At 39.1% G+C, this 26,282-nt stretch overlaps 2 protein-coding genes across 2 annotated transcripts in view; one reads left to right on the forward strand and one right to left on the reverse strand.

The window, feature by feature from the left end:
* LOC145866103 (tripartite motif-containing protein 16-like) overlaps positions 1-26,282 on the forward strand; it is a 384,803-nt gene that overhangs the window by 186,349 nt on the left and 172,172 nt on the right. The window lies entirely within an intron of this gene.
* On the reverse strand, positions 11,953-25,643 carry LOC145866065 (uncharacterized). The gene is made up of 2 exons (XM_082970930.1): positions 25,640-25,643; positions 11,953-14,864 (listed from the first exon to the last, which is right to left on the reverse strand). The coding sequence occupies exons 1-2, from the start codon at positions 25,641-25,643 to the stop codon at positions 13,957-13,959; spliced, it is 912 nt and encodes a 303-aa protein (XP_082827056.1). The 3' UTR covers positions 11,953-13,956.

Raw genomic sequence — 26,282 nt, forward strand, 5'->3', positions numbered from 1 at the left:
TAATCCCACTAGGCTATTCTGTAATGTGTTGTCATTCTAAATGTCCTGAATAAAGGAAAATAGCTCTGTGTGTTGTACAATAGCCTATCCATCAAGGAACATTTCTCTACACATTATGAGCTAAGTATCTCTGTGTCCAAACAGACTAACGAGACCCTACAGTAAATCAAGCAGACAATAACACATTATAAACATGAATTTGTTAGGGATGTTGGATCCAACATGGAGCACGGCATAACTGTCTTTACCAGAGTAATGAATGAAGAAGCACTTTGGTTGTTGTTGCATGTCCTGATGTTTGTCATGTGACTGTCATTCAGAAAATGATTTCCTGGATCAGCTGATGATAGTTGAACATGTGACTGTAACTAAACAGCTACAGTATTAAGTATTATGTGTAATTATTGAAGAACGACGTTAATGACAGTATCTATTTGGGTGTTGTCAATAAAGTTAAGGTGACTCTCGGTTAGAACCATTGGATTTAGCAAACTGAAATTATTTAGGATTTCTGTGCCCATAAAAACTGTTTTTCCAGCGTAACATAAGGAGACACTAAATGTTACGTAGTTAGAGAGCATTTCAGAGATCTGAATACAAAAAAACTGTCCTAACAGGACAATAACCTAAACCACAAGGCCAAATCTACACTGGAGGAGCTTACCAAGATGACATTGAATGTTCCTGAGTGGCCTAGTTACAGTTTGGACTTAAATCATCTTGAAAGTCTATAGCAAGACTTGAAAATGGCTTTCTAGCAATGATCAACAACCAACTTGACAGAACATGAAGGATTTTAAAAAGAATAATGAATATTCACATGAAGATCAGCCTCCTATTGGATGACATCACGACTTCCCATCAAGCCAACTCCTTGGAGGCCTTACTATGACATCACTCACTCCTTCTAGTTTGCAGTTGTTAAAAAAACACTATTTTGCTCAAAACATTTATTTGTTTCCCATTAGTGTGTTTATACTTTACTGTATTTATATATCACTTTTCAACAGGAAAAGTTTAAAAATCCCTGGAGGACGTCATGAACAATTCATACAGTACAAAAACATATTTGAGTGTAGAATGCCCTTTTAAAAATCACACATTAGTTCAACAACTGCAGAGTTTGTGTCCCTGTTTTATAAGATAGTACTCACTGTATTTACTGGTGTTAATCAGATCAATGTCCCTGTTTTATTAGATAGTACTCACTGTATTTACTGGTGTTAATCAGATCAATGTCCCTGTTTTATTAGATAGTACTCACTGTATTTACTGGTGTTAATCAGATCAATGTCCCTGTTTTATTAGATAGTACTCACTGTATTTACTGGTGTTAATCAGATCAATGTCCCTGTTTTATTAGATAGTACTCACTGTATTTACTGGTGTTAATCAGATCAATGTCCCTGTTTTATTAGATATTACTCACTGTATTTACTGGTGTTAATCAGATCAATGTCCCTGTTTTATTAGATAGTACTCACTGTATTTACTGGTGTTAATCAGATCAATGTCCCTGTTTTATTAGATAGTACTCACTGTATTTACTGGTGTTAATCAGATCAATGTCCCTGTTTTATTAGATAGTACTCACTGTATTTACTGGTGTTAATCAGATCAATGTCCCTGTTTTATTAGATAGTACTCACTGTATTTACTGGTGTTAATCAGATCAATGTCCCTGTTTTATTAGATAGTACTCACTGTATTTACTGGTGTTAATCAGATCAATGTCCCTGTTTTATTAGATAGTACTCACTGTATTTACTGGTGTTAATCAGATCAATGTCCCTGTTTTATTAGATAGTACTCACTGTATTTACTGGTGTTAATCAGATCAATGTCCCTGTTTTATTAGATAGTACTCACTGTATTTACTGGTGTTAATCAGATCAATGTCCCTGTTTTATTAGATAGTACTCACTGTATTTACTGGTGTTAACCAGAACAATGTCCCTGTTTTATAAGATAGTACTCACTGTATTTACTGGTGTTAATCAGATCAATGTCCCTGTTTTATTAGATAGTACTCACTGTATTTACTGGTGTTAATCAGATCAATGTCCCTGTTTTATTAGATAGTACTCACTGTATTTACTGGTGTTAATCAGTTCTCCAGTCTTCTCTTCTTCGTCCTCCTCTAATGTGACAGTCATCTCCCCCTCTTCATCTTTCACTCCAAAAACTGCATCTTCCTCCTCTTCTTTTACTGTAACATCCTCCTCCTCTTTCACTCTGAAGGCGTCTTCCTCTTCTTTCACTGTAACGTCTTTCTCTTCTTCTTTCACTGTAACAGCCTCACCCTCTACTTGTTTTTGTATTGAAACAGCCTCCTCTTCCTCCTCCTCTTTCACGAGAGCTTCTTTCTCCGTCCAACAGCCCTCTTCTTTAGCAGGAGGAGAGTAGCTTAGTGAACTCATGGTCGGGGATGTTAGCTAGCTAGGCTAGTGCTAACTTAACCAGCCAGCTAGTTGACTTACAACGTAAATATTACATTAAATGGGGTAGCTAGTTGTTTCCACATAAGTATGTTTAAATCATAGTGACAAATAAACCACGAAATTGTCTAAAGAACTTGAATGTTCCGACTTTGTCGGCTAGCGAGCTACCGAGGTGGCTGCAGTTGTTGAAGAAGCGTTCCGTCCACTAGATTATACGTCACACTAGAAACATCGCCTGAAAGACACATATCGCCATCTGCTGTCTGGAGGGAGGAAACGCAGTTGAGGAGGGAAAACTATTTTTATTCTTTCATTGAATTATAATATTATAAAGCAGTTTAGGGAAACGTTTTTTTTCTCTCCATTAAATATTAATATTATATCAACACGTACAAAGAGCAACAAGTGTTGTTTGATTAGTTCATTTTTTTATGAGAATTTAAAACAAACTCTACATCTACTCCACATCTGTATTTCTGATTCAGTCAAATAACTAGATATCAAAATAAGCACCTAGTTATTGATACCCTTGATAAAGATGAGCTAAAATTACTGTATAAAATAAATAAACTTTACCCTCTACCAGGATATTTTAGCCCAAAACCTGGTTACCTCTCTGCTAGGAGGCTGAAACTTGGCCATAAGTGGATCTTCCAGCAAGACACATCAACATCCACAAAGAAATGGTTAATTGAGCACAAAAATCAACATTTTTAATGGCCATCTCAGTCTTCGGACTTGAACTCCATTGAAAACCTGTGGTTTGAATTGAACAGGGCAGTCCACAAGCGCAGACAAAAGAAATCAAGGACCTGGAGAGATTCTGTATGGAGGAATGGTCTAAGATCCCACCCAATGTGTACTCTAATCTCATAAAACATTTCAGTGTCGTTTTCCTCCCAAGGGGAGGGTGCTGGAGTATTGAAAACATGGGTGGCAGTAATTCAGACCCTTACCTTTTGAGAATAACATGTTCAACTAAATCTCTTTCTCTGAGCTATTGTTTCAGCATACAATAATATAATTCACCCTTTTTTTTACATAGAAGTATTTGAATTCTTTATTTTATAGAGTTGTTTTTGCTCATCTTTATCAAGGGTGTCAACAATTTTGTCCCCCACTGTACCTCCATACTGCTGCTACATGGTGTAACAATACATCATGTAGATGTATATAATGAACAGACTAGGTCTATACTGCTGCTACATGGTGTAACAATACATCATGTAGATGTATATAATGAACAGACTAGGTCTATACTGCTCCTACATGGTGTAACAATACATCATGTAGATGTATATAATGAACAGACTAGGTCTATACTGCTCCTACATGGTGTAACAATACATCATGTAGATGTATATAATGAACAGACTAGGTCTATACTGCTCCTACATGGACTAACAATACATCATGTAGATGTATATAATGAACAGACTAGGTCTATACTGCTGCTACATGGTGTAACAATACATCATGTAGATGTATATAATGAACAGACTAGGTCTATACTGCTCCTACATGGTGTAACAATACATCATGTAGATGTATATAATGAACAGACTAGGTCTATACTGCTCCTACATGGTGTAACAATACATCATGTAGATGTATATAATGAACAGACTAGGTCTATACTGCTCCTACATGGTGTAACAATACATCATGTAGATGTATATAATGAACAGACTAGGTCTATACTGCTCCTACATGGTGTAACAATACATCATGTAGATGTATATAATGAACAGACTAGGTCTATACTGCTCCTACATGGTGTAACAATACATCATGTAGATGTATATAATGAACAGCCCAGGTCTATACAAAAAGTTTGGGGTCACTTACAAATGTCCTTGTTTTTGAAAGAAAATCAAAATGTTTCATTTATTTACCTGTTTTTGTTTGTCATTATGGGGTATTGTGATGTCATTATAGGGTATTGTGATGTCATTATGGGGTATTGTGATGTCTTATGGGGTATTGTGTGTAGATTGATGAGGGAAAAAAATGATTTAATCCATTTTAGAATAAGGCTGTAACGTAACAAAATGTAGAAAAAGTGAAAGGGTCTGAATACTTTCCGACTGCACTGTATATATTGGGGAAGTACTTAGTGACATCACTTCATTAAACATGAGGTACAAATATATAACATAGGTTCACAATATCAACATTCAATGTATCAAAATATATGACCAATATATTATTGCCTTCCTAAGCCAAGATTCAGACACGGCCAGGACATCACACAGGGCCTGGGTTAACCTCTACATCACCAGAGGAACAGAGGAGTAGGATGAGGGTACGGCTAAAGGCTATCAGAATTGGTCGAATAGTGCGTTGGGAACAGAGAATAAAAGGAGCAGATTTCTGGGCGTGGTAGGATAGATTCAAGGCATAATGTACAGACAGGGGTATGGTAGGGTGCGGGTACAGTGGAGGTAAACCTAGGTGTTGAGTGACGATGAGAGAGGTTTCTCCTCTGGAGGCACCAGTTATGCTAGGTGAGGTCACCGCATGTGTGGGAGTTGGGACAAAAGAGCTCTCTGAGCCATGTTGAGTGGGACTAGGGGCTCCGCAGTAAAATAAAACAAGGATAACTACCCTAAACAACAGTATACAAGGCATATTGACATTAGAGAGACATAAAGCGAGGCATAAAGCAATCACAGGTGTTGATTGGGAGAGCTAGCTAAGACAACAACGGGTAAGACAACAGTTAATCAGCTAAGACAACAACAACAGGTAAAATGGTGATGAATGGGCAGAGAGGGTCAGTTAAATACACACAGGGCCTGAATTCGAGGCTGGGGCCGACAGATAAACAAAACAAACAAAATGGAGTACCGTGATTAATGAACAGTCCAGCAGGCATCAGCTATGTAGCCAAGTGATCATAGGGTCCAGTGAACGGGAATATACGAAACAGGGAAGCCGGTAAGTAGTCGTTACTATGCTAGCCGGGAGATGCGCCTGGCTCGAGGCTAACTGGTGCTAACTTCGGGACAAGGGCGTCACCGACGTCCTGCAAAGGCCGGTTGAGGGCACATCGGACGGAATTACGTCGGCAGACCAGTCGTGATGGATCGGTGGAGCTCCGTGTTGACAAAGGGTACAGGCCAAGTGGCAAAATAGCTATTGTAGCTGGAGTAATTTTGTTTGCTAGCCGGGAGATGCACCTGGCTCAAGGCTAACTGGTGCTAGCTTCGGGACAAGGGAATTAGCCACTATAGCCACTCCGGTGCAAAGGTCCAGAGCTTACGGCAGGAATCCGGTGATGTAGTGGCTTCTAGTCGTCTTAGTGAAGAGTCTGGGAGGCATCAGCTGTGTAGCTGAGTGATCATAGGGTCCACTGAGCAGGCCGGGAGATGGGCCTGGCTCAACGCTAGCTTCGAGGCTGGGCCACTCGGTAGCAGCTAGCTAGCTGTGATTATCCAGTGTAATGGTCGGCTTGTCACCAAAAACACTCACAAACTTTTACAGATGCACAATCGAGAGCATCCTGTCGGGCTGTATCAAACGCCTGGTATGGCAGCTGCTCTGCCCATAACCGAAAAAAGGCTCTCCAGAGGGTAGTGAGGTCTGCACCACGCATCACCATCACCAGAAACTATAGGAGCATAACATCAGAATTTACGAAGGCAAGCAGCAGCGGGAGGAGTAGGCTAAGGAAGAGGTTTTTTTCTGATGGTTAGGCTCTTGTATCTGAGGGGTGTCATCAATAGCCCATAATGACATAATGACAAAGTTAAAACAGGTAAAAAACAGAAATACCTTATTTACTTAAGTATTCAGACCCTTTGCTATGAGACTCAAAATTGCTTTCAGGTGCATCTTGTTTCCATTAATCATCCTTGAGATGTATCTACAACTTGTTCGGAGTCCACCTGTGGTAAATTCAATTGATTGGATATGATTTGGAAAGGCACACACCTGTCTATATAAGGTCCCACAGTTGACAGTGCACGTCAGAGCAAAAACCAAGCCATGAGGTCGAAGGAATTGTCTGTAGAGCTCCGAGACAGGATTGTGTCGAGGCACAGATCTGGGGATGGGTACCAAAAATAATTCTGCAGTATTGAAGGTCCCCAAGAACACAGTGGCCTCCATCATTCATAAATGGAATACTCTTCCTAGAGCTGGTCACCCGGCCAAACTGAGCGGTTGGGGGAGAAGGGCCTTGGTCAGGGAAATGACCAAAAACCTGATGGTCACTCTGACAGAGCTCCAGAGTTCCTCTGTGGAGATGGGAGAACCTTCCAGAAGGACAACCATCTCTGCAGCACTCCACCAATCAGACCTTTATGGTAGAGTGGCCAGACAGAAGCCACTCCTCAGTATAAAGCATATGACAGCCCTCTTGGAGTTTGACAAAAGGCACCTTAAGACTCTAAGACCATGAGAAACAAGATTCTCTGACTTGATGAAACCAAGATTGAATTCATTGGCCTGACTGCCAAGAGTCACATCTGGAGGAAACCTGGCACCATCCCTACGGTGAAGCATGGTGGTGGCAGCATCATGCTGTGGGGATGTTTTTCAGCAGCAGGGACTGAGAGACTAGTCCGGAAAGTATTATGTGAAATTATTTTGATGTGATATTTAAATATTGTGTGAAATTACTCTGAATTGATATGAAAGTACAGCAATTTATGCTTCTAGAAACGTATTGCAATTGAGAATCAATTCACATTTAGATGGATTATTTGACTATTTTACCTGAACAGAGCCAGTCTACCTCTGAAAATAACATACAGTCCTTGGACCTTGAGGAGTAACGGGGGCAGCAATCAGCAGTAGAAACAATAACAAAGCGTACTCCCTGCCCGTTTCAGTAAAAAGCTGAGGGATGGGGCTGGAGAAATGTAACCATCCATGATATCAACATTCTAGTTTTAACCATGTTTTGAGGATATACAGTGTTTGTTTATATTTACTGACAAACATTGGAGTGAATAAAAGCTTATATTTTGGGTTCTGATGGGGTATGACAGTTGAACTAAGCTCATGAGGCATTTATAAGTGATTTCTTCAAGAAACAATGGGTACATATCATTAATGTATAAGTCCCCAAATGGATGTAACAACTGCTGATTGCCCCTTTAAGAGAACATCTTGGGCTAATCTAATAGGAGATATTGAGCACTACAGTATTTCAGGCATTGTCATTGGATGCATTTGATCAATTGTTAACGTTTTGTTGATGGTCCACTCTTGATGTTCTACACGTTACAGTGAAGCTTCAGCCATTCCTACAGAAGAACATTAAAGTGTAGAACCCCTTTACTGCATATTGGTTCAACGACTGCAGAGACGGTACTTACTGGTGTTAAACAGATCTCCAACATCCTCTTCTTCCTCCAATGTGACAGTCATCTCCCCCTCCTCCTCTTTCACTCCAAAAACTGCATCCTCCTCTTCCTCCTCTTCTTTTACTGTAACATCCTCCTCCTCTTTCACTCTGAACGCGTCTTCCTCTTCTTTCACTGAAACGTCTTTCTCTGATTCTTTCACGGTAACAGCCTCACCTTCTACTTGTTTTTGTATTGTAACAGCCTCCTCTTCCTCCTCCTCTTTCACCAGAGCTTCTTTCTCCATCCAGCAGACCTCCTCTTTAACAGGAGGAGAGTAGCTTAGTGAACTCATGGTCGGGGATGTTAGCTAGCTAGCATTAGCGACTAGCCTAGTTCTAAGCTAACTTAGCAAACCAGCTAGCTGACAAACAACGTAAATATATAATAAAATGAGCCAACAAGTACATACGACAGAAGTGTGTTTAATACACAGAGACTAATATACACCAAAACAGTGTAAAGAGCGTGAATGTTGTAGCTATGTTTGCTAGAAAGCTACCGAGGTGTCTGACTAGCTGTTGTTGTTGAAGGAGCGTCCCGTCCACTAGATTATACGTCACACTGGCAGCATCGCCTGAACCTAAAAGACGCACATCGCCATCTGCTGACTGGAGGGGGCAACGCAGTTGAGGAACCAAACGTTTATTTTTCATTTATTTCATAAAAGTTTAATATTATATTAAGTCGTTCAAAGAGAAGCATGTGTTGATTGATTCGTTTTTAATGAGTGAGAAATTGAAACAAACTTTACACCCATTACATATTTGCATTGAACCATACTTCTGACATGGATCATTTTGATCCCAGAGGCATATCTTTTTATCATGGCCAAAATGTGGTTTATTAAATTCTTCCAATTTTTCATGACTTTGTCAATCAACTTGTTCTTAATAAATCTAAATCATGGTTTAGTGTTTCTGTATCAAAATGGACTTTTAACAAATTCAAATCCTTTGAAGTCATTTTGACACCAGCCAAAAGCACCTTTGATAAATAGGACATTTATTTCAAATCAAAATCACATTTTATTGGTCACATACACGTGTTTAGCAGATGTTATTGCGGGTGTAGCGAAATGCTTGTGTTTCTAGCTGCGACAGTGCAGTAATATCTAACAATTTTACAACATATACCAAATACACACAAATCTAAGTTTCTCTGTAGACATGATCCATCCCACCAGAGGGTGGAGGGGCTCCTGTATCAGTGGTTTTGACCAGATAGACACATGCAGACACACAGTATAGTGCCTCCCATGTACTCTCCTAAGATTGGACTTTTCTATACCACGTATCACATGACTGTGTACAAAACTGCCAGCGGTAGAAAACTCTGCCAGTGGTAGAAAGTCTACCAGGGGTATACAGTGCATTCGTAAAGTATTCAGACCCCTTCACCTTTTCCACATTTTGTTACGTTACAGCATTCTTCTAAAATTGAATAATTTTTCACCCTCATCAAACTACACACAATGACAAACCCAAAACAGGTTTTTAGAACATTTTGTAAATGTATTTACTTTTAACATTTCTGCAGCATTGAAGGTCCCCAAGAACACAGTGGCCTCCATCATTATTTAATGGAAGAAGTTTGGAACCACCAAGACTCTTCCTTGAGCTGGCTGCCTGGCCAAACTGAGCAATCGGGGGAGAAGGGCCTTGGTCAAGGAGGTGACCAAGAACACAATGGTCACTCTGACAGAGCTCCAGAGTTACTCTGTGGAGATGGGAGAACCTTCCAGGACAATCATCTCTGCAGCACTCCACCAATCAGGCCTTTATGGTAGAGAGGCCAGACGGAAGCCACTCCTCAGTAAAAGGCATATGACAGCCCGCTTGGTGTTTGCCAAAAGGCACCTAAAGGACTCTCAGACCATGAGAAACAAGATTCTCTGGTCTGATTAAACCAAGATTGAACTCTTTGGCATGAATGTCATGTGTAACTTCTCACACATTTCGTCAGTAGGAAAGTTAATTTCCCCTCAGACACACACTTTTATTCTTTGTTATTATGAAGGTAATTTGTATATAATGTACTTTTCCCACTCATTCACCCCATCTCTTTACATTGCTTATGTATATTCAGTGGCCTGGCTGCATCCAGACTGTCAAAGGCCCATCCTGGTAGATCTGAACCTAATGCAGCTTGGAGTGATCAGATGACATAAGTCATTTAGGTGCCAGGTGTAACTGAGGCCATAGATGCTCCATATCCATTACTTTGAGTGTTTTATATAATATGACTAAATGTGTTTCTGTGTTGCAGGGGCAGTCAAGAAATGGAACAGCAAGGCCACAGAACATGACATAAGCAGAGCTGTGGGAGACCACCTCAAGCCCCTGGTAGAGCCGGGGGTGGTGTTTACCACTCCACCACGCCTTCAGCAGGCTGGAAAAGTGGGATTGATCTGGTTGATCCATTTGTTTGTTTCGGTTTGCAGTAGTTGAATCCTTTGACGTATTGTTGAATTAAACATTTATCTTCAACAAATGCACTGGGTTGGTTGAAAAGTGATACAAAACTTACATACCATGAACTATTTTGACATAGTGGGAGATTTACTGACTTTATACTGTTTTTCATACTAAGATGGATAAAGATGTGTTGCTTTTGCACATATTTGTTCATTGGTTTAGCAAGAGTCTGTTGATTGTCAGTCATTGGGTTCATTTGTTTTGCAATATGTTCAAATCAAATCAAGCTTTATTTATACAGCACATTTCAGACATGGATGCAACACAATGGCTTCACAGGAAAAAACTATGAAAATAATCAGAAATATTTAGTACACAACAAACATAAGAGGATGAAAAACAGAAGATTAACAACTGAAAGACTAATAAGCACCCTAAAGAAATGTCATTGATTAAAATATTAATTGGATGCAATATCCAACCCAAAATATAAGATAGATTTTTTAGGAGGGGCTCTGAAAGACACTATGGGGTGTCCACTGGAAGTTGACTAGTAACAACAACTGGGACCTAAAAGACACCCACCATGAGACCCACTAAATCTGCCCAAGAAGAGGAAAACAAAAGGAAATCCCACACCAAACTTAAAGACAGGAAGTAAACCAAAAAGGTGGAGCAACTAAAGGTGTTGACTCTCCACATGTATCAAGACAACTGGAGCACTGGGCCAGACACTCTTAAATAGAACCTGGACCAGCTCAGGTGAAACACCTTCCCACTAACGAGATGGACAAGCCAGCACAGGTGTAACACATACTGACTAACCAGGCGACACCAATATGTACCCAAGACACATCTCAGTTGAATGCATTCAGTTGTACAATCAATCAATCAATCAATCAAATCAAATGTATTTATAAAGCCCTTCTTACATCAGCTGATATCTCAAAGTGCTGTACAGAAACCCAGCCTAAAACCCCAAACAGCAAGCAATGCAGGTGTAGAAGAACGGTGGCTAGGAAAAACTCCCTAGAAAGGCCAGAAACTAGGAAGAAACCTAGAGAGGAACCAGGCTCTGAGGGGTGGAGTCCTCTTCTGGCTGTGCCGGGTGGAGATTATAACAGAACATGGCCAAGATGTTCAAATGTTCATAGATGACCAGCAGGGTCAGATAATAATAATCACAGTGGTTGTCGAGGGTGCAACAGGTCAGCACCTCAGGAGTAAATGTCAGTTGGCTTTTCATAGCCGATCATTCAGAGTATCTCTACAACTTCCATTTCACTTAATCATCTACAATGCTTCACCTTCTACAATATAAACATGGTGTCTACTGGCTGTCAACAAGAAAAAACACGTATTTCTAAATAATAATATACAATCAACAAATAAAAACAAGAAAACAAAATAATAATTATTTATTACACGTATAATTTTTTAAATCCTTTTTCTTTCTATAGAATCCTAAAATTCTAGCTTCTAGAACTCTCGTCTTCCTAAAACTCACTAGCTTCTAGAACTCTCGTCTTCCTAAATCCCACTAGCTTCTAGAACTCTCGTCTTCCTAAAACTCACTAGCTTCTAGAACTCTCGTCTTCCTAAAACTCACTAGCTTCTAGAACTCTCGTCTTCCTAAAACCCACTAGCTTCTAGAACTCTCGTCTTCCTAAAACCCACTAGCTTCTAGAACTCTCGTCTTCCTAAAACCCACTAGCTTCTAGAACTCTCGTCTTCCTAAAACTCACTAGCTTCTAGAACTCTCGTCTTCCTTGGAACGAGCCCAAACAAAACTCATCTCCAATACGGAAAAACGTGCAGTCAAAATAAATTGGGATCCATGGCAACGCAATGGCTAAACACAAAACATTTTTGACTGCCCACCCTTGAGACAATCAGCAACCAAGTTGTCCTCACCACAGACATGTCTGATTTCAAGAGGAAACTCCTGCAATATCCATAGTAACTTTCCACACCTCACTGCGGAGCTTCTCTCTCTTTTCAGGGTTCACTAGATAGGCATGTTGTTGGATCGGGGCCCAGTCCCCAATGTCATGCTCTAGTACATTTGGGTTGGCACATCTGAGAATGATCCCTGATATTATAAAATTACATTATAAAATTATCCCTGATATTACGTCAATATAATTGTACCCAAAAATTGTCAGTTGGTTGCATAAATCATTGATTACTAAATGTTACATTAATTGTAAATATGAAATATCAAACCAAATGTACACCCCTTTGTTAATATGTATTGGCAATAATTAACTTAATGGTGAGGCATGGAATAATAAAACACGTATCTTTTGTCAGGCTGAATGTTTGAAATATGAGGTGATTTGAGTCATGCTTCTTCAGTAGTGGAATAAAGACAATTAGAATTTGAATGTTGTCAATAAATGCTGGAGTGATGTAGGATTGTTAATACAATTGATTATAGACCAATTTATTATACTGAGTCAATGTGTATAGGCTGCAAGGACGTTGAATTTAAGTTGTTTTCAAGTCAATGAAAAAAACTACATCTTCTCAACTTTCACTTTCAACTAAAACTGAATGTGTATTGGATGTTGGGCATAGTCTTATTTTCAACATCTTTTCAATTACATTTTGCTGGGTGGGATATTTTCCATGCATGGAAAGGGGTTGGAGGCAAAGGACAAATAAATAAGTGCTACCAAACATAACAAGCATTTCACAAACACTACAGTGTATAAATAAGACGCATTAAATAAAACCACAATGAGGACAAGTTTTCATTAATCATTGGGTATATCGTACGAAAAGCATCAGAATTATCTTAAATAGGGAAATATTTCAAGTTCAGAATCACAACATAAAATACATAGGCATTTCATCATTAAGTCCTTTAGGAAATAATGTCTGGTGGGCGTGTCCAAATCAAAAACCAATAAGCAGAAACAGTTTGGGATGAATTGAAAATCTAAACATAAAATGTGCTATATACACAAACATCTGCCACAATAATCATATTACTTGGATTTTTATTAAACAAGCTTCTTATAAACTGCACAAGCACCAGAAACACTGTTGTTATGACAAGTAGCAATAAATCACTGATATCGATTAGGGGGGAAATCAGGTTGTACGTGCTGTTGAAACTAACACAACTAAAAAAACACATGGAAATGGGAGATATATTTTACCTCACTGGTTAGAGGACAACCTGCAGAAGACAGTCAGCTACATTTTGGAGTGATGCATTTAAATTTAGGGGTCGCTAAACAAAGGAACACAACACTTATTCATCGATATCATGCTAAAATCATTTGTGTGACAGGAGGGAGATGAAGTTGCACGTCCTGTTAAAACTAACAGCTCAAAAACCACACAGAATCTGGGAATAATGTGTACATCCCTGGTTAGAGGACAACTGGTAGAAAACAGCTGGCTACATTTTGAAGTGTTGCATTTTGATTCCAGTGGGTCACCAACATGGTAAGTGTAACACAACTCTTTTTTTGTTAGTCACTTTTTGTTAAATCACGTAAATAGTACTCTTCCATTTCAGAGCCTGGATTTTCCCTCTGAGGCTAATATCCATATAATGTTGAAATCAATAGAACAGGGGACAAACGTTTAGGGTTCTACATTGTGACATTATTAAAATACTCCTTCTACAATGTTAAAACATTCTACATTGTGACATTAATTCATTGATATCATGAAACAACTCCTTCATGTATGTATTTTCTGATATTTGATCAGAGATCTTTTATCAGATTATCTCTGGTCACAGCTATGAGGTTTCTCTCCTGTGTGTGTTCTCTGGTGTTGAGTCAGAGAGCCAGAATCAGCAAAACTCTTCCCACATTGATCACAGCTATAAGATTTCTCTCCTGTGTGTGTTCTCTTGTGTGATGTCAGATGGCCAGATTGACCAAATCTCTTCCCACATTGATCACAGCTATAAGGTTTCTCTCCTGTGTGTATTCTCTGGTGCACTGTCAGCTGGCCAGATCTACCAAAACTCTTCCCACATTGATCACAGCTATAGGATTTCTCTCCTGTGTGTATTCTCTGGTGCACTGTCAGATTGCTAGATTGACCAAAACTCTTCCCACATTGATCACAGCTATAAGGTTTCTCTCCTGTGTGTCTTCTCTGGTGTAATATCAGACCCCCAGACTCAGTAAAACTCTTCCCACACTGATCACAGCTATATGATTTCTCTCCTGTGTGTGTTCTCTGGTGTGATGTCAGATTGCTAGATTTACCAAAACTCTTCCCACATTGATCACAGCTATATGGTTTCTCTCCTGTGTGTGTTCTCTGGTGCACTGTCAGATTGCTAGATTGACCAAAACTCTTCCCACATTGATCACAGCTATAAGGTTTCTCTCCTGTGTGTCTTCTCTGGTGTAATATCAGACCCCCAGACTCAGTAAAACTCTTCCCACATTGATCACAGCTATATGGTTTCTCTCCTGTGTGTGTTCTCTGATGAATTTTAATGCCTGTTGATGAGGTGAATCTCTTCCCACAGTCAGAGCAGCAGTGAGTTCTCTTCCCTGTGGATGTCTGCGGGTGTTTCTTGAGGTGTTCTGATCTGGAGAGACTCTTCTCTGCCTCGTCAGCATCATGATGTTGTTGAGACTCCCCAGAGGATCCACGGTAGTTAAGTATCTCTCCTGTGTGAACAACAAAGTCAGACAGATGGTTAAAGGCCCACAACAGCGGTAACCCACTGTAAAAGGTGATGCCAACAGCGTAGCCATGATGTTATACAACAATTGACATCTGTAATGAATGTAAAAATGATTTGACAATTGTCTTAAAATGAGCAAGAATAGTCATATTTTGTCTTGTTTTCACATAAGTAGTAACATCGATGATTGTAGGCTAGAAATAAGTTATTCATGTTGTTGAACCTCTAAGCAGTGTGCCAGACGACTTTTGGTCTCCAATATTCTGCCCCTTTCTGTGTTTGGACTATAAGGGCGACACAATTTGGTTGCAGAAACTCCTCCCTGCTAATGAGGAAACCGCTAGTTATGGATGTAGTATATCTGGTAATGAGGAAACCACTAGTTATGGATGTAGTATATCTGGTAATGAGGAAACCACTAGTTATGGATGTAGTATATCTGGTAATGAGGAAACCACTAGTTATGGATGTAGTATATCTGCTAATGAGGAAACCACTAGTTATGGATGTAGTATATCTGGTAATGAGGAAACCACTAGTTATGGATGTAGTATATCTGGTAATGAGGAAACCACTAGTTATGGATGTAGTATATCTGGTAATGAGGAAACCACTAGTTATGGATGTAGTATATCTGGTAATGAGGAAACCACTAGTTATGGATGTAGTATATCTGGTAATGAAGAAACCACTAGTTATGGATGTAGTATATCTGGTCATGAGGAAACCACTAGTTATGGATGTAGTATATCTGGTAATGAGGAAACCACTAGTTATGGATGTAGTATATCTGGTAATGAGGAAACTACTAGTTATGGATGTAGTATATCTGGTAATGAGGAAACCACTAGTTATGGATGTAGTATATCTGGTAATGAGGAAACCACGAGTTATGGATGTAGTATATCTGCTAATGAGGAAACCACTAGTTATGGATGTAGTATATCTGCTAATGAGGAAACCACTAGTTATGGATGTAGTATATCTGGTAATGAGGAAACCACTAGTTATAGATGTAGTATATCTGGTAATGAGGAAACCACTAGTTATGGATGTAGTATATCTGCTAATGAGGAAACCACTAGTTATGGATGTAGTATATCTGGTAATGAGGAAACCACTAGTTATGGATGTAGTATATCTGGTAATGAGGAAACCACTAGTTATGGATGTAGTATATCTGGTAATGAGGAAACGGCTAGTTATGGATGTAGTATATCTGGTAATGAGGAAACCACTAGTTATGGATGTAGTATATCTGGTAATGAGGAAACCACTAGTTATGGATGTAGTATATCTGCTAATGAGGAAACCACTAGTTATGGATGTAGTATATCTGCTAATGAGGAAACCACTAGTTATGGATGTAGTATATCTGGTAATGAGGAACCCACTAGTTATGGATGTAGTATATCTGCCTGGAGCAAAAATGGTGAGCAAAGATTTTAGTTTTTCACAATGTATTCTGAATGTGAATGGGGGAAAACTCAGGGGAGTAACCTCCATTTCCAGGTTGATGATGAGTTCATTTCACACTACTTTGGATTATAATTGTAAGGCTCGTTTGAATGTCCTGCTTAATATGTTTGTGTTATTGTCGCAAATCAACTGCTTTATACTTAAAAAACACTTCAACCAGTAAAATGCTCTTTGGCTTTTCCATCAGCCTGACAATGAGGGTTTGTACACTCTTTGCCAAATTGGCCCATAACTTCACCTAACAACAATCATACCTATGTAATGAACGAAGAAGCACTTTGGTTGTTGTTGCATGACACACATAGTGTCCTCTAGGACCCATAACAATAACATAGACCTACTGTAGGACCCATAACTTCACCTAACAATAACATAGACCTACTGTAGGACCCATAACTTCACCTAACAATAACATAGACCTACTGTAGGACCCATAACTTCACCTAACAATAACATAGACCTACTGTAGGACCCATAACTTCACCTAACAATAACATAGACCTACTGTCGGACCCATAACTTCACCTAACAATAACATAAACCTACTGTAGGACCCAAAACTTCACCTAACAATAACATAGACCTACTGTAGGACCCATAACTTCACCTAACAACAACATAGACCTACTGTAGGACCCATAACTTCACCTAACAATAACATAGACCTACTGTAGGACCCATAACTTCACCTAACAATAACATAAACCTACTGTAGGACCCATAACTTCACCTAACAATAACATAGACCTACTGTAGGACCCATAACTTCACCTAACAACAAATATAGGAAAATATCTGTGTGTGTTGTACAATAGCCTATCCATCAAGGAACAGTTCTCTACACATTATGAGTGAAGTATCTCTGTGTCCAAACAGACTAACGAGACCCTACAGTAAATCAAGCAGACAATAACACATTATAAACATCAATTTGTTAGGAATGTTGGATCCAACGTGGAGCACGGCATAACTGTCTTTACCAGAGTAATGAATGAAGAAGCACTTTGGTTGTTGTAGCATGTCGTGATGTTTGTCATGTGACTGTCATTCAGAAAATGATTTCCTGGATCAGCTGATGATAGTTGAACATGTGACTGTAACTAAACAGCTACAGTATTAAGTATTATGTGTAATTATTGAAGAACCGCGTTAATGACAGTATCCATTTGGGTGTTGTCAATAAAGTTAAGGTGACTCTCGGTTAGAACCATTGGATTTAGTAAACTGAAATGATTTAGGATTTCTGTGCCCATGAAAACTGTTTCCCCAGCGTAACATAAGGAGACACTAAATGTTACGTAGGTAGAGAGCATTTCAGAGATCTGAATACAAAAAACTGTCCTAACAGGACAATAACCTAAACCACAAGGCCAAATCTACACTGGAGGAGCTTACCAAGATGACATTGAATGTTCCTGAGTGGCCTAGTTACAGTTTGGACTTAAATCATCTTGAAAGTCTATGGCAAGACTTGAAAATGGCTTTCTAGCAATGATCAACAACCAACTTGACAGAACAGGAAGGATTTTAAAAAGAATAATGAATATTCACATGAATATCAGTCTACTATTGGATGACATCACGACTTCCCATCAAGCCAACTCCTTGAAGGCCTTACTATGACATCACTCACTCCTTCTAGTTTGCAGTTGTTAAAAAAACACTATTTTGCTCAAAACATTTATTTGTTTCCCATTAGTGTGTTTATACTTTACTGTATTTATATCACTTTTCAACAGGAAAAGTTTTTTAAAAAAATCACTGTAGGACGTCATGAACAATTCCGACAGTACAGAAACATATTCAAGTGTAGAATGCCCTTTTAAAAATCACACATTAGTTCAACATCTGCAGAGTTTGTGTCCCTGTTTTATTAGATAGTACTCACTGTATTTACTGGTGTTAATCAGATCAATGTCCCTGTTTTATTAGATAGTACTCACTGTATTTACTGGTGTTAATCAGATCAATGTCCCTGTTTTATTAGATAGTACTCACTGTATTTACTGGTGTTAATCAGATCAATGTCCCTGTTTTATAAGATAGTACTCACTGTATTTACTGGTGTTAATCAGATCAATGTCCCTGTTTTATAAGATAGTACTCACTGTATTTACTTGTGTTAATCAGATCAATGTCCCTGTTTTATTAGATAGTACTCACTGTATTTACTGGTGTTAATCAGATCAATGTCCCTGTTTTATTAGATAGTACTCACTGTATTTACTGGTGTTAATCAGATCAATCTCCCCGTTTTATTAGATAGTACTCACTGTATTTACTGGTGTTAATCAGATCAATGTCCCTGTTTTATTAGATAGTACTCACTGTATTTACTGGTGTTAATCAGATCAATGTCCCTGTTTTATTAGATAGTACTCACTGTATTTACTGGTGTTAATCAGATCAATGTCCCTGTTTTATTAGATAGTACTCACTGTATTTACTGGTGTTAATCAGTTCTCCAGTCTTCTCTTCTTCGTCCTCCTCTAATGTGACAGTAATCTCCCCCTCTTCATCCTTCATTCCAAAAACGTCTTCATCTTCTTTCACTTCATCCTCCACTCTAAAAACTGCATCTTCCTCCTCTTCTTTCACAGCAACATCCTCCTCCTCTTTCACTCTGAAGGCGTCTTCCTCTTCTTTCACTGAAACGTCTTTCTCTTCTTCTTTCACGGTAACAGCTTCACCCTCTACTTGTTTTTGTATTGTAACAGCCTCCTCTTCCTCCTCCTCTTTCACGAGAGTTTCTTTCTCCGTCCAACAGACATCCTCTTCTTTAACAGGAGGAGAGTAGCTTAGTGAACTCATGGTCGGGGATAATAGCTAGTTAGCATTAGCGACTAGACTAGTGCTAATTTAACCAGCCAGCTAGCTGACTTACAACGTAAATATTACATAAAATGGAGTACTATGTTTAAATCACAGTGGCAATTAAACCACGAAATTGTCTTAAGAACTTGAATGTTCAGACTTTGTCGGCTAGCGAGCTACCGAGGTGGCTGCAGTTGTTGAAGAAGCGTTCCGTCCACTAGATTATACGTCACACTAGAAACATCGCCTGAAAGACACATATCGCCATCTGCTGTCTGGAGGGAGGAAACGCAGTTGAGGATGGAAAACTATTTTTATTCTTCATTGAATTATAATATTATAAAGCAGTTTAGGGAAACGTTTTTTTCTCTCCATTAAATATGAATATTATATCAACAGGTACAAAGAGCAACAAGTGTTGTTTGATTAGTTCAGATTTTTTATGAGAATTTTAAACAAACTCTACATCTACTCCACATCTGTATTTCTGATTCAGTCAAATAACTAGATATCAAAATAAGCACCTAGTTATTGATACCCTTGATAATGATGAGCTAAAATTACTGTATGAAATAAATAAATAAACTTTACCCACTACCAGGATATTTTAGCCCAAAACCTGGTTACCTCTCTGCTAGGAGGCTGACACTTGGCCATAAGGGGATCTTCCAGCAAGACACATCAACATCCACAAAGAAATGGTTAATTGGGTACAAAATCCACATTTTCTATGGCTATCTCAGTCTTCGGACTTGAACTCCATTGAAAACCTGTGGTTTGAATTGAACAGGGCAGTCCATAAGACAGACTAAATAAATCAAGGACATGGAGAGATTCTGTATGGAGGAAGGGTCTAAGGTCCCACCCAATGTGTTCTCTAATCTCATTAAACATTTCAGTGTCATTATCCTCCCAAGGGGAGGGTGCTGGAGTATTGAAAACATGGGTGGCAATAATTCAGACCCCTACCTTTTGAGAATTACATGTTAAACTCTATATTTTTCTCTGAGCAATTGTATTAGTATAAAATAATATAATTTCCCTTTATTTTTTATACAATATAGCTCAGTATTTTAATTCTTTATTTTATTGAGTCGTTTTTGCTCATCTTTATCAAGGGTGTCAACAATTTTGTCCCCCACTGTACCTCCATACTGCTGCTACATGGTGTAACAATACATCATGTAGATGTATATAATGAACAGACTAGGTCTATACTGCTCCTACATGGTGTAACAATACATCATGTAGATGTACATAATGAACAGACTAGGTCTATACTGCTCCTACATGGTGTAACAATACATCATGTAGATGTATATAATGAACAGACTAGGTCTATACTGCTCCTACGTGGTGTAACAATACATCATGTAGATGTATATAATGAACAGACTAGGTCTATACTGGTCCTACATGGTGTAACAATACATCATGTGGGGCTTTAAGGCGATGTTAGTGTGACGTATAATGTAGTGGACGGAACGCTTATTTCATTTTTTTTGTTTTTTAAATTTATTTTAAATTTTTTTGTTTTTTTGCACAAATCTTTATTTAACTTGCTGTAAATAACAGTAACATGCAAAACATAAACAACAGCAGCAACAGGGGATTTGTAGATCAGTCATTCTGCAGTCGCCTGCAGTGTTGAACAAGCCCAATACCAAACCAATCAGGTGGTTGTTTGATGAAATGAAGCTTCAGACGCCATTGATGGCGTGCTGCTGATAAAGTGATACAGGCATCGGTACACTGCTTTGCAGTTTACTGCTTATCGATTTGGACGCAGGCCTCGTAGCTCCGGTATCAAAAGTAACATCCCTACTGACAACAAGGCAGCAGAGTCTACCGTGCTAATGCGTTCCCACTAGATATCACAACCACACAGTATATGAAAGCATGAGGTGTGGCTGACGTTTACAAGCTGGAGCTAAATACCGAGCTAGCATACAAACTCTGTAGCACATAGTGCATTGTGGGTAGTTTAGAAGATATCCGGAAATAAGTTTAAGAAATATGTAACAACGCAAAAACATAACTGTTTGTACTTATAGGTAACCAGATTGTGACTACAACTAAGTTACTAAGTCTTTAACCACACTGTGTTGTTACACGGGCGAGTAAAAACGAACGCTTCCTACCCTTTAACTTTTTGTCAGAAAATAAAATAAACATTTTACTCAACTGCGTTACCCACTCCAGTCAGCAGATGGCGGTCTGGGAATTTAAGGCGATGCTGTTGGTGTGACGTATAATCTAGTGGACGGAACTCTTCTTTCAACAGCAGCAACAGTTATTAAGCCACCTCGGTAGCTTGCTAGACAAAATAGCCGAACCAATAAAGCTCATTAGACGCTTTAGTGTATATTAGCCACTGTGTTTTAAACCCACTTCTGTCATCTAGTTAGTTATCAGATTTAATTTCATATTTACGGTGTTGTTGTTATTATTCAGCTAGCGGGCTGGTTAAGTTAGCATTAGCCTAGCTAGCTAACATCTCCGACCATGCGGTCACTGAGCTACTCTCCTCCTGTTAAAGAAGATGACATCACAGTAAAACAAGAAGTAGAGGGTGAGGCCGTTACTGTGAAAGAAGAAAAATACGCGTTCAGAGTGAAAGAGGAGGAGGATGTTACAGTAAAAGAAGAGGAGGATGCAGTTTATGGAGTGGAAGAGGAAGAGGGGGAGATGACTGTTACATCGATAGAGGAGGAAACTGGACATCTGGGCCCGGTTTCCCAAACGCATCTTAAGACATCCAATGGTTCTAACGGTGAACTTAGCCATAAGATGGTTTTGAGAAACCGTTCCCTGATTAACACTAGTAAGTACTGTCTTAAAAACAGAGGCACAAACTCTGCAGTTGTTGAACTGATGTGTGGTGTTAAAGCGGAAATATGCAATAGCTACATCCATATTGTGACTTAAATTATTAATTTATAGCCATTGATTGTTGAAGAATATAACACATGCCTCATGAGCTTAGTTCACCAGTTTACCCAATCAGATCCCCAAATAAGCTTTTTTTACTCCAATGTCTAGAAACAATGTAAATCAACACTGTATAGCCTCAACATGGTTAAAACTATAATGTTGATATCATGGATGGTCAGTCCTTGCATCCATAGGTCTGTCTATCAATTTGAAAGTAGTTACATTTCTCCACCCCCCCTAATCATCTTATTACCAAAACTGGTGGAATGACAGCTTTGTTATTGTATGAACTGCAGATTGCTGGGTTGTGTGAGTTTTTTCAACAGTAACAAAATGGCTGCCCAGAGGCTTGGTTTGGTAAACAGCTGAGGGATGGGGGAAGGAGGAGTGTAACCACTCAAATTTATTCATCCAGGATGTCATAATGACAGTTTAACCAGGTTTCTAGGCTATATAGTATATTCTAGAATTCATCCATGATGTCATAATGATAGTTTAACCAGGTTTCTAGGCTATATAGTATATTCTAGAATTCATCCAGGATGTCATAATGATAGTTTAACCAGGTTTCTAGGATATATAGTATATTCTAGAATTCATCCATGATGTCATAATGATAGTTTAACCAGGTTTCTAGGCTATATAGTATATTCTAGAATTCATCCATGATGTCATAATGATAGTTTAACCAGGTTTCTAGGCTATATAGTATATTCTAGAATTCATCCATGATGTCATAATGATAGTTTAACCAGGTTTCTAGGATATATAGTATATTCTATAACTGCCAGTGTAGATTTCCTGTGGAGGCAAATTATTAGAGCTGTTGATAAGTCATTGTATAGTATTCAGCCAATTGTTTTTCATGCCATTACATTAAAGGCAAGACATACCTAGATTCAATTACATTCATGAATTGGTTTGAAACCTTTGTTTTAAACCCTTCTCAAAATTGGTGCCTTGCCGGATTTGTAAAAAATGGATTGTCATGAAACTCTATTTTTTAAATGTGTTTAAATGTAACCTTTATTTAACTAGGCAAGTCAGTTAAGAACAAATTCTTATTTACAATGACTGCCTACCCCGGACACCGCTGGGCCAATTGTGCGCCGCCCTATGGGACTCCAAATCACGGCCGGTAGTGATACAGCCTGGATTTGAACCAGGGTGTCTGTAGTGAAGCCTCAAGCACTGAGATGCAGTGTCCGCTGCGCCACTCGGGAGCCCCAACATCATGTTCTAGTGCTGTCCCCAACTAAAATACATCTTGGTCAACCAAGAGTCATCTGTTCTTTCTACCAATCGGCCCATGTGTTTTTATAAAATCAACTATATGTACTGAACTTGTCTGATGCTTTAAGCACGCTGTTTGATTAAATAATTTAAACACACAAATGACTGGAGGGAGCCAGTCATCACTATAACCTGACTAGAGGGAGGGAGCCAGTCATCACTATAACCTGACTAGAGGGAGGGAGCCAGTCATCACTATAACCTGACTAGAGGGAGGGAGCCAGTCATCACTATAACCTGACTAGAGGGAGGGAGCCAGTCATCACTATAACCTGACTAGAGGGAGGGAGCCAGTCATCACTATAACCTGACTAGAGGGAGGGAGCCAGTCATCACTATAACCTGACTAGAGGGAGGGAGCCAGTCATCACTATAACCTGACTAGAGGGAGGGAGCCAGTCATCACTATAACCTGACTAGAGGGAGGGAGCCAGTCATCACTATAACCTGACTAGAGGGAGGGAGCCAGTCATCACTATAACCTGACTAGAGGGAGGGAGCCAGTCATCACTATAACCTGACTAGAGGGGGTCAGTCGTCAACGTGACCTGACCTGCATTCTGCAGGCAGAAAATATCCTGATAAAAATAAATATCCTAGAAATCACTTTGGCTGCACATGGCCTGTCTACAACAAACCTGAAACATTATATCAACTATCAACTGGGTCAGTGAAACTCGGATAGCAAGCTTGCAACATTGTATAAAATATTCTACACCCTCAGTTTCCTGCTCCAGTGAGTTCTGGACAGACACAGCTGTAGGCTATTTGTGCAAAGGCTAAGAAGTAATCAGGTATTTTATGACATTTCCACAGGATCAGAGAATTACATTTTTCCCTTTTTATGCTGAGTGGTTATCGAAAGGGCGAGAGCTGGAAATATTTTACTAAAATACTTTGAGGAACTATTGTCATCGGCAAATGATTTTGATTAGACTTTATGTGTTGTTTGGAAATGAAGAAAAAATTACTTTGAGAAGCTCCAACTCATTAGTGGTGGTGGGTTAAGACAATCAGAAATACTATCTGACATCACCAAATGGGCACATTTATAGGCCTACATTTGCACACAGGCCAGGTAGACTAGTCCTACTTCTATATGGGTAACCAGGTAGACTAGTCCTACTTCTATATGGGTAACCAGGTAGACTAGTCCTACTTCTATATGTGTAACCAGGTAGACTAGTCCTACTTCTATATGTGTAACCAGGTAGACTAGTCCTACTTCTATATGTGTAACCAGGTAGACTAGTCCTACTTCTATATGTGTAACCAGGTAGACTAATCCTACTTCTATATGTGTAACCAGGTAGACTAGTCCTACTTCTATATGTGTAACCAGGTAGACTAGTCCTACTTCTATATGTGTAACCAGGTAGACTAGTCCTACTTCTATATGTGTAACCAGGTAGACTAGTCCTACTTCTATATGGGTAACCAGGTAGACTAGTCCTACTTCTATATGGGTAACCAGGTAGACTAGTCCTACTTCTATATGTGTAACCAGGTAGACTAGTCCTACTTCTATATGTGTAACCAGGTAGACTAGTCCTACTTCTATATGGGTAACCAGGTAGACTAGTCCTACTTCTATATGTGTAACCAGGTAGACTAGTCCTACTTCTATATGGGTAACCAGGTAGACTAGTCCTACTTCTATATGTGTAACCAGGTAGACTAGTCCTACTTCTATATGTGTAACCAGGTAGACTAGTCCTACTTCTATATGGGTAACCAGGTAGACTAATCCTACTTCTATATGGGTAACCAGGTAGACTAGTCCTACTTCTATATGTGTAACCAGGTAGACTAGTCCTACTTCTATATGTGTAACCAGGTAGACTAGTCCTACTTCTATATGTGTAACCAGGTAGACTAGTCCTACTTCTATATGGGTAACCAGGTAGACTAGTCCTACTTCTATATGGGTAACCAGGTAGACTAGTCCTACTTCTATATGGGTAACCAGGTAGACTAGTCCTACTTCTATATGTGTAACCAGGTAGACTAGTCCTACTTCTATATGTGTAACCAGGTAGACTAGTCCTACTTCTATATGTGTAACCAGGTAGACTAGTCCTACTTCTATATGGGTAACCAGGTAGACTAGTCCTACTTCTATATGTGTAACCAGGTAGACTAGTCCTACTTCTATATGCGTATTCAGGTGTGCGTCCTTACTCAACATTGACAGGAGTGTTTCAAACAAAAGACAATGAATAAATTGACAGAACTGACGCATCTTGCGGGGTCAGGTCTGGGTGGTCTGCCAGGGGCCGTTTCATTTAGTATCCGTTTGGGTCAGTTGGGGAATGATTGTATTGTCCCATAGTATGTTGTACCGAAGTTGAAAGGGAGTGTAACTTTATGACTATTGTTGGATTCGGGCTAAACTTTGAACATTGAGATATTAACCGCTAGTGGAACACCGCTCCAATATCCAATGATAGGGTGTGGCACGAATTACAAATTCCTCAAAAATCCGAAAACTTCCATTTTTCAAACATATGACTATTTTACACCATTTTAAAGACAAGACTCTCCTTTATCTAACCACACTGTCCGATTTCAAAAAGGCTTTACAACGAAAGCAAAACATTAGATTGTCAGGAGAGTACCCAGCCAGAAATAATCAGACACCCATTTTTCACCTGACCCCGCAAGATGCGTCAGTTTTGGCAATTTTAGCAAACATAGAAAGGGGCCTATATTGGAGACCAATTAGTCATCTGGCACACTGCTTAGAGTTTCAACAACATGAATAACTTATTTCTAGCCTACAATCTTCGATGTTACTACTAATGTGAAAACAAGACATAATATGACTATTCTTGCTCATTTTAAGACAAATGTCAAGTAATCATTACATTCATTACAGACG

This window comes from Salmo salar, unplaced genomic scaffold, assembly GCF_965601325.2.
Source record: "Salmo salar unplaced genomic scaffold, fSalSal1 ptg000129l, whole genome shotgun sequence".
Classification (NCBI taxonomy): Eukaryota; Metazoa; Chordata; class Actinopteri; order Salmoniformes; family Salmonidae; genus Salmo; species Salmo salar.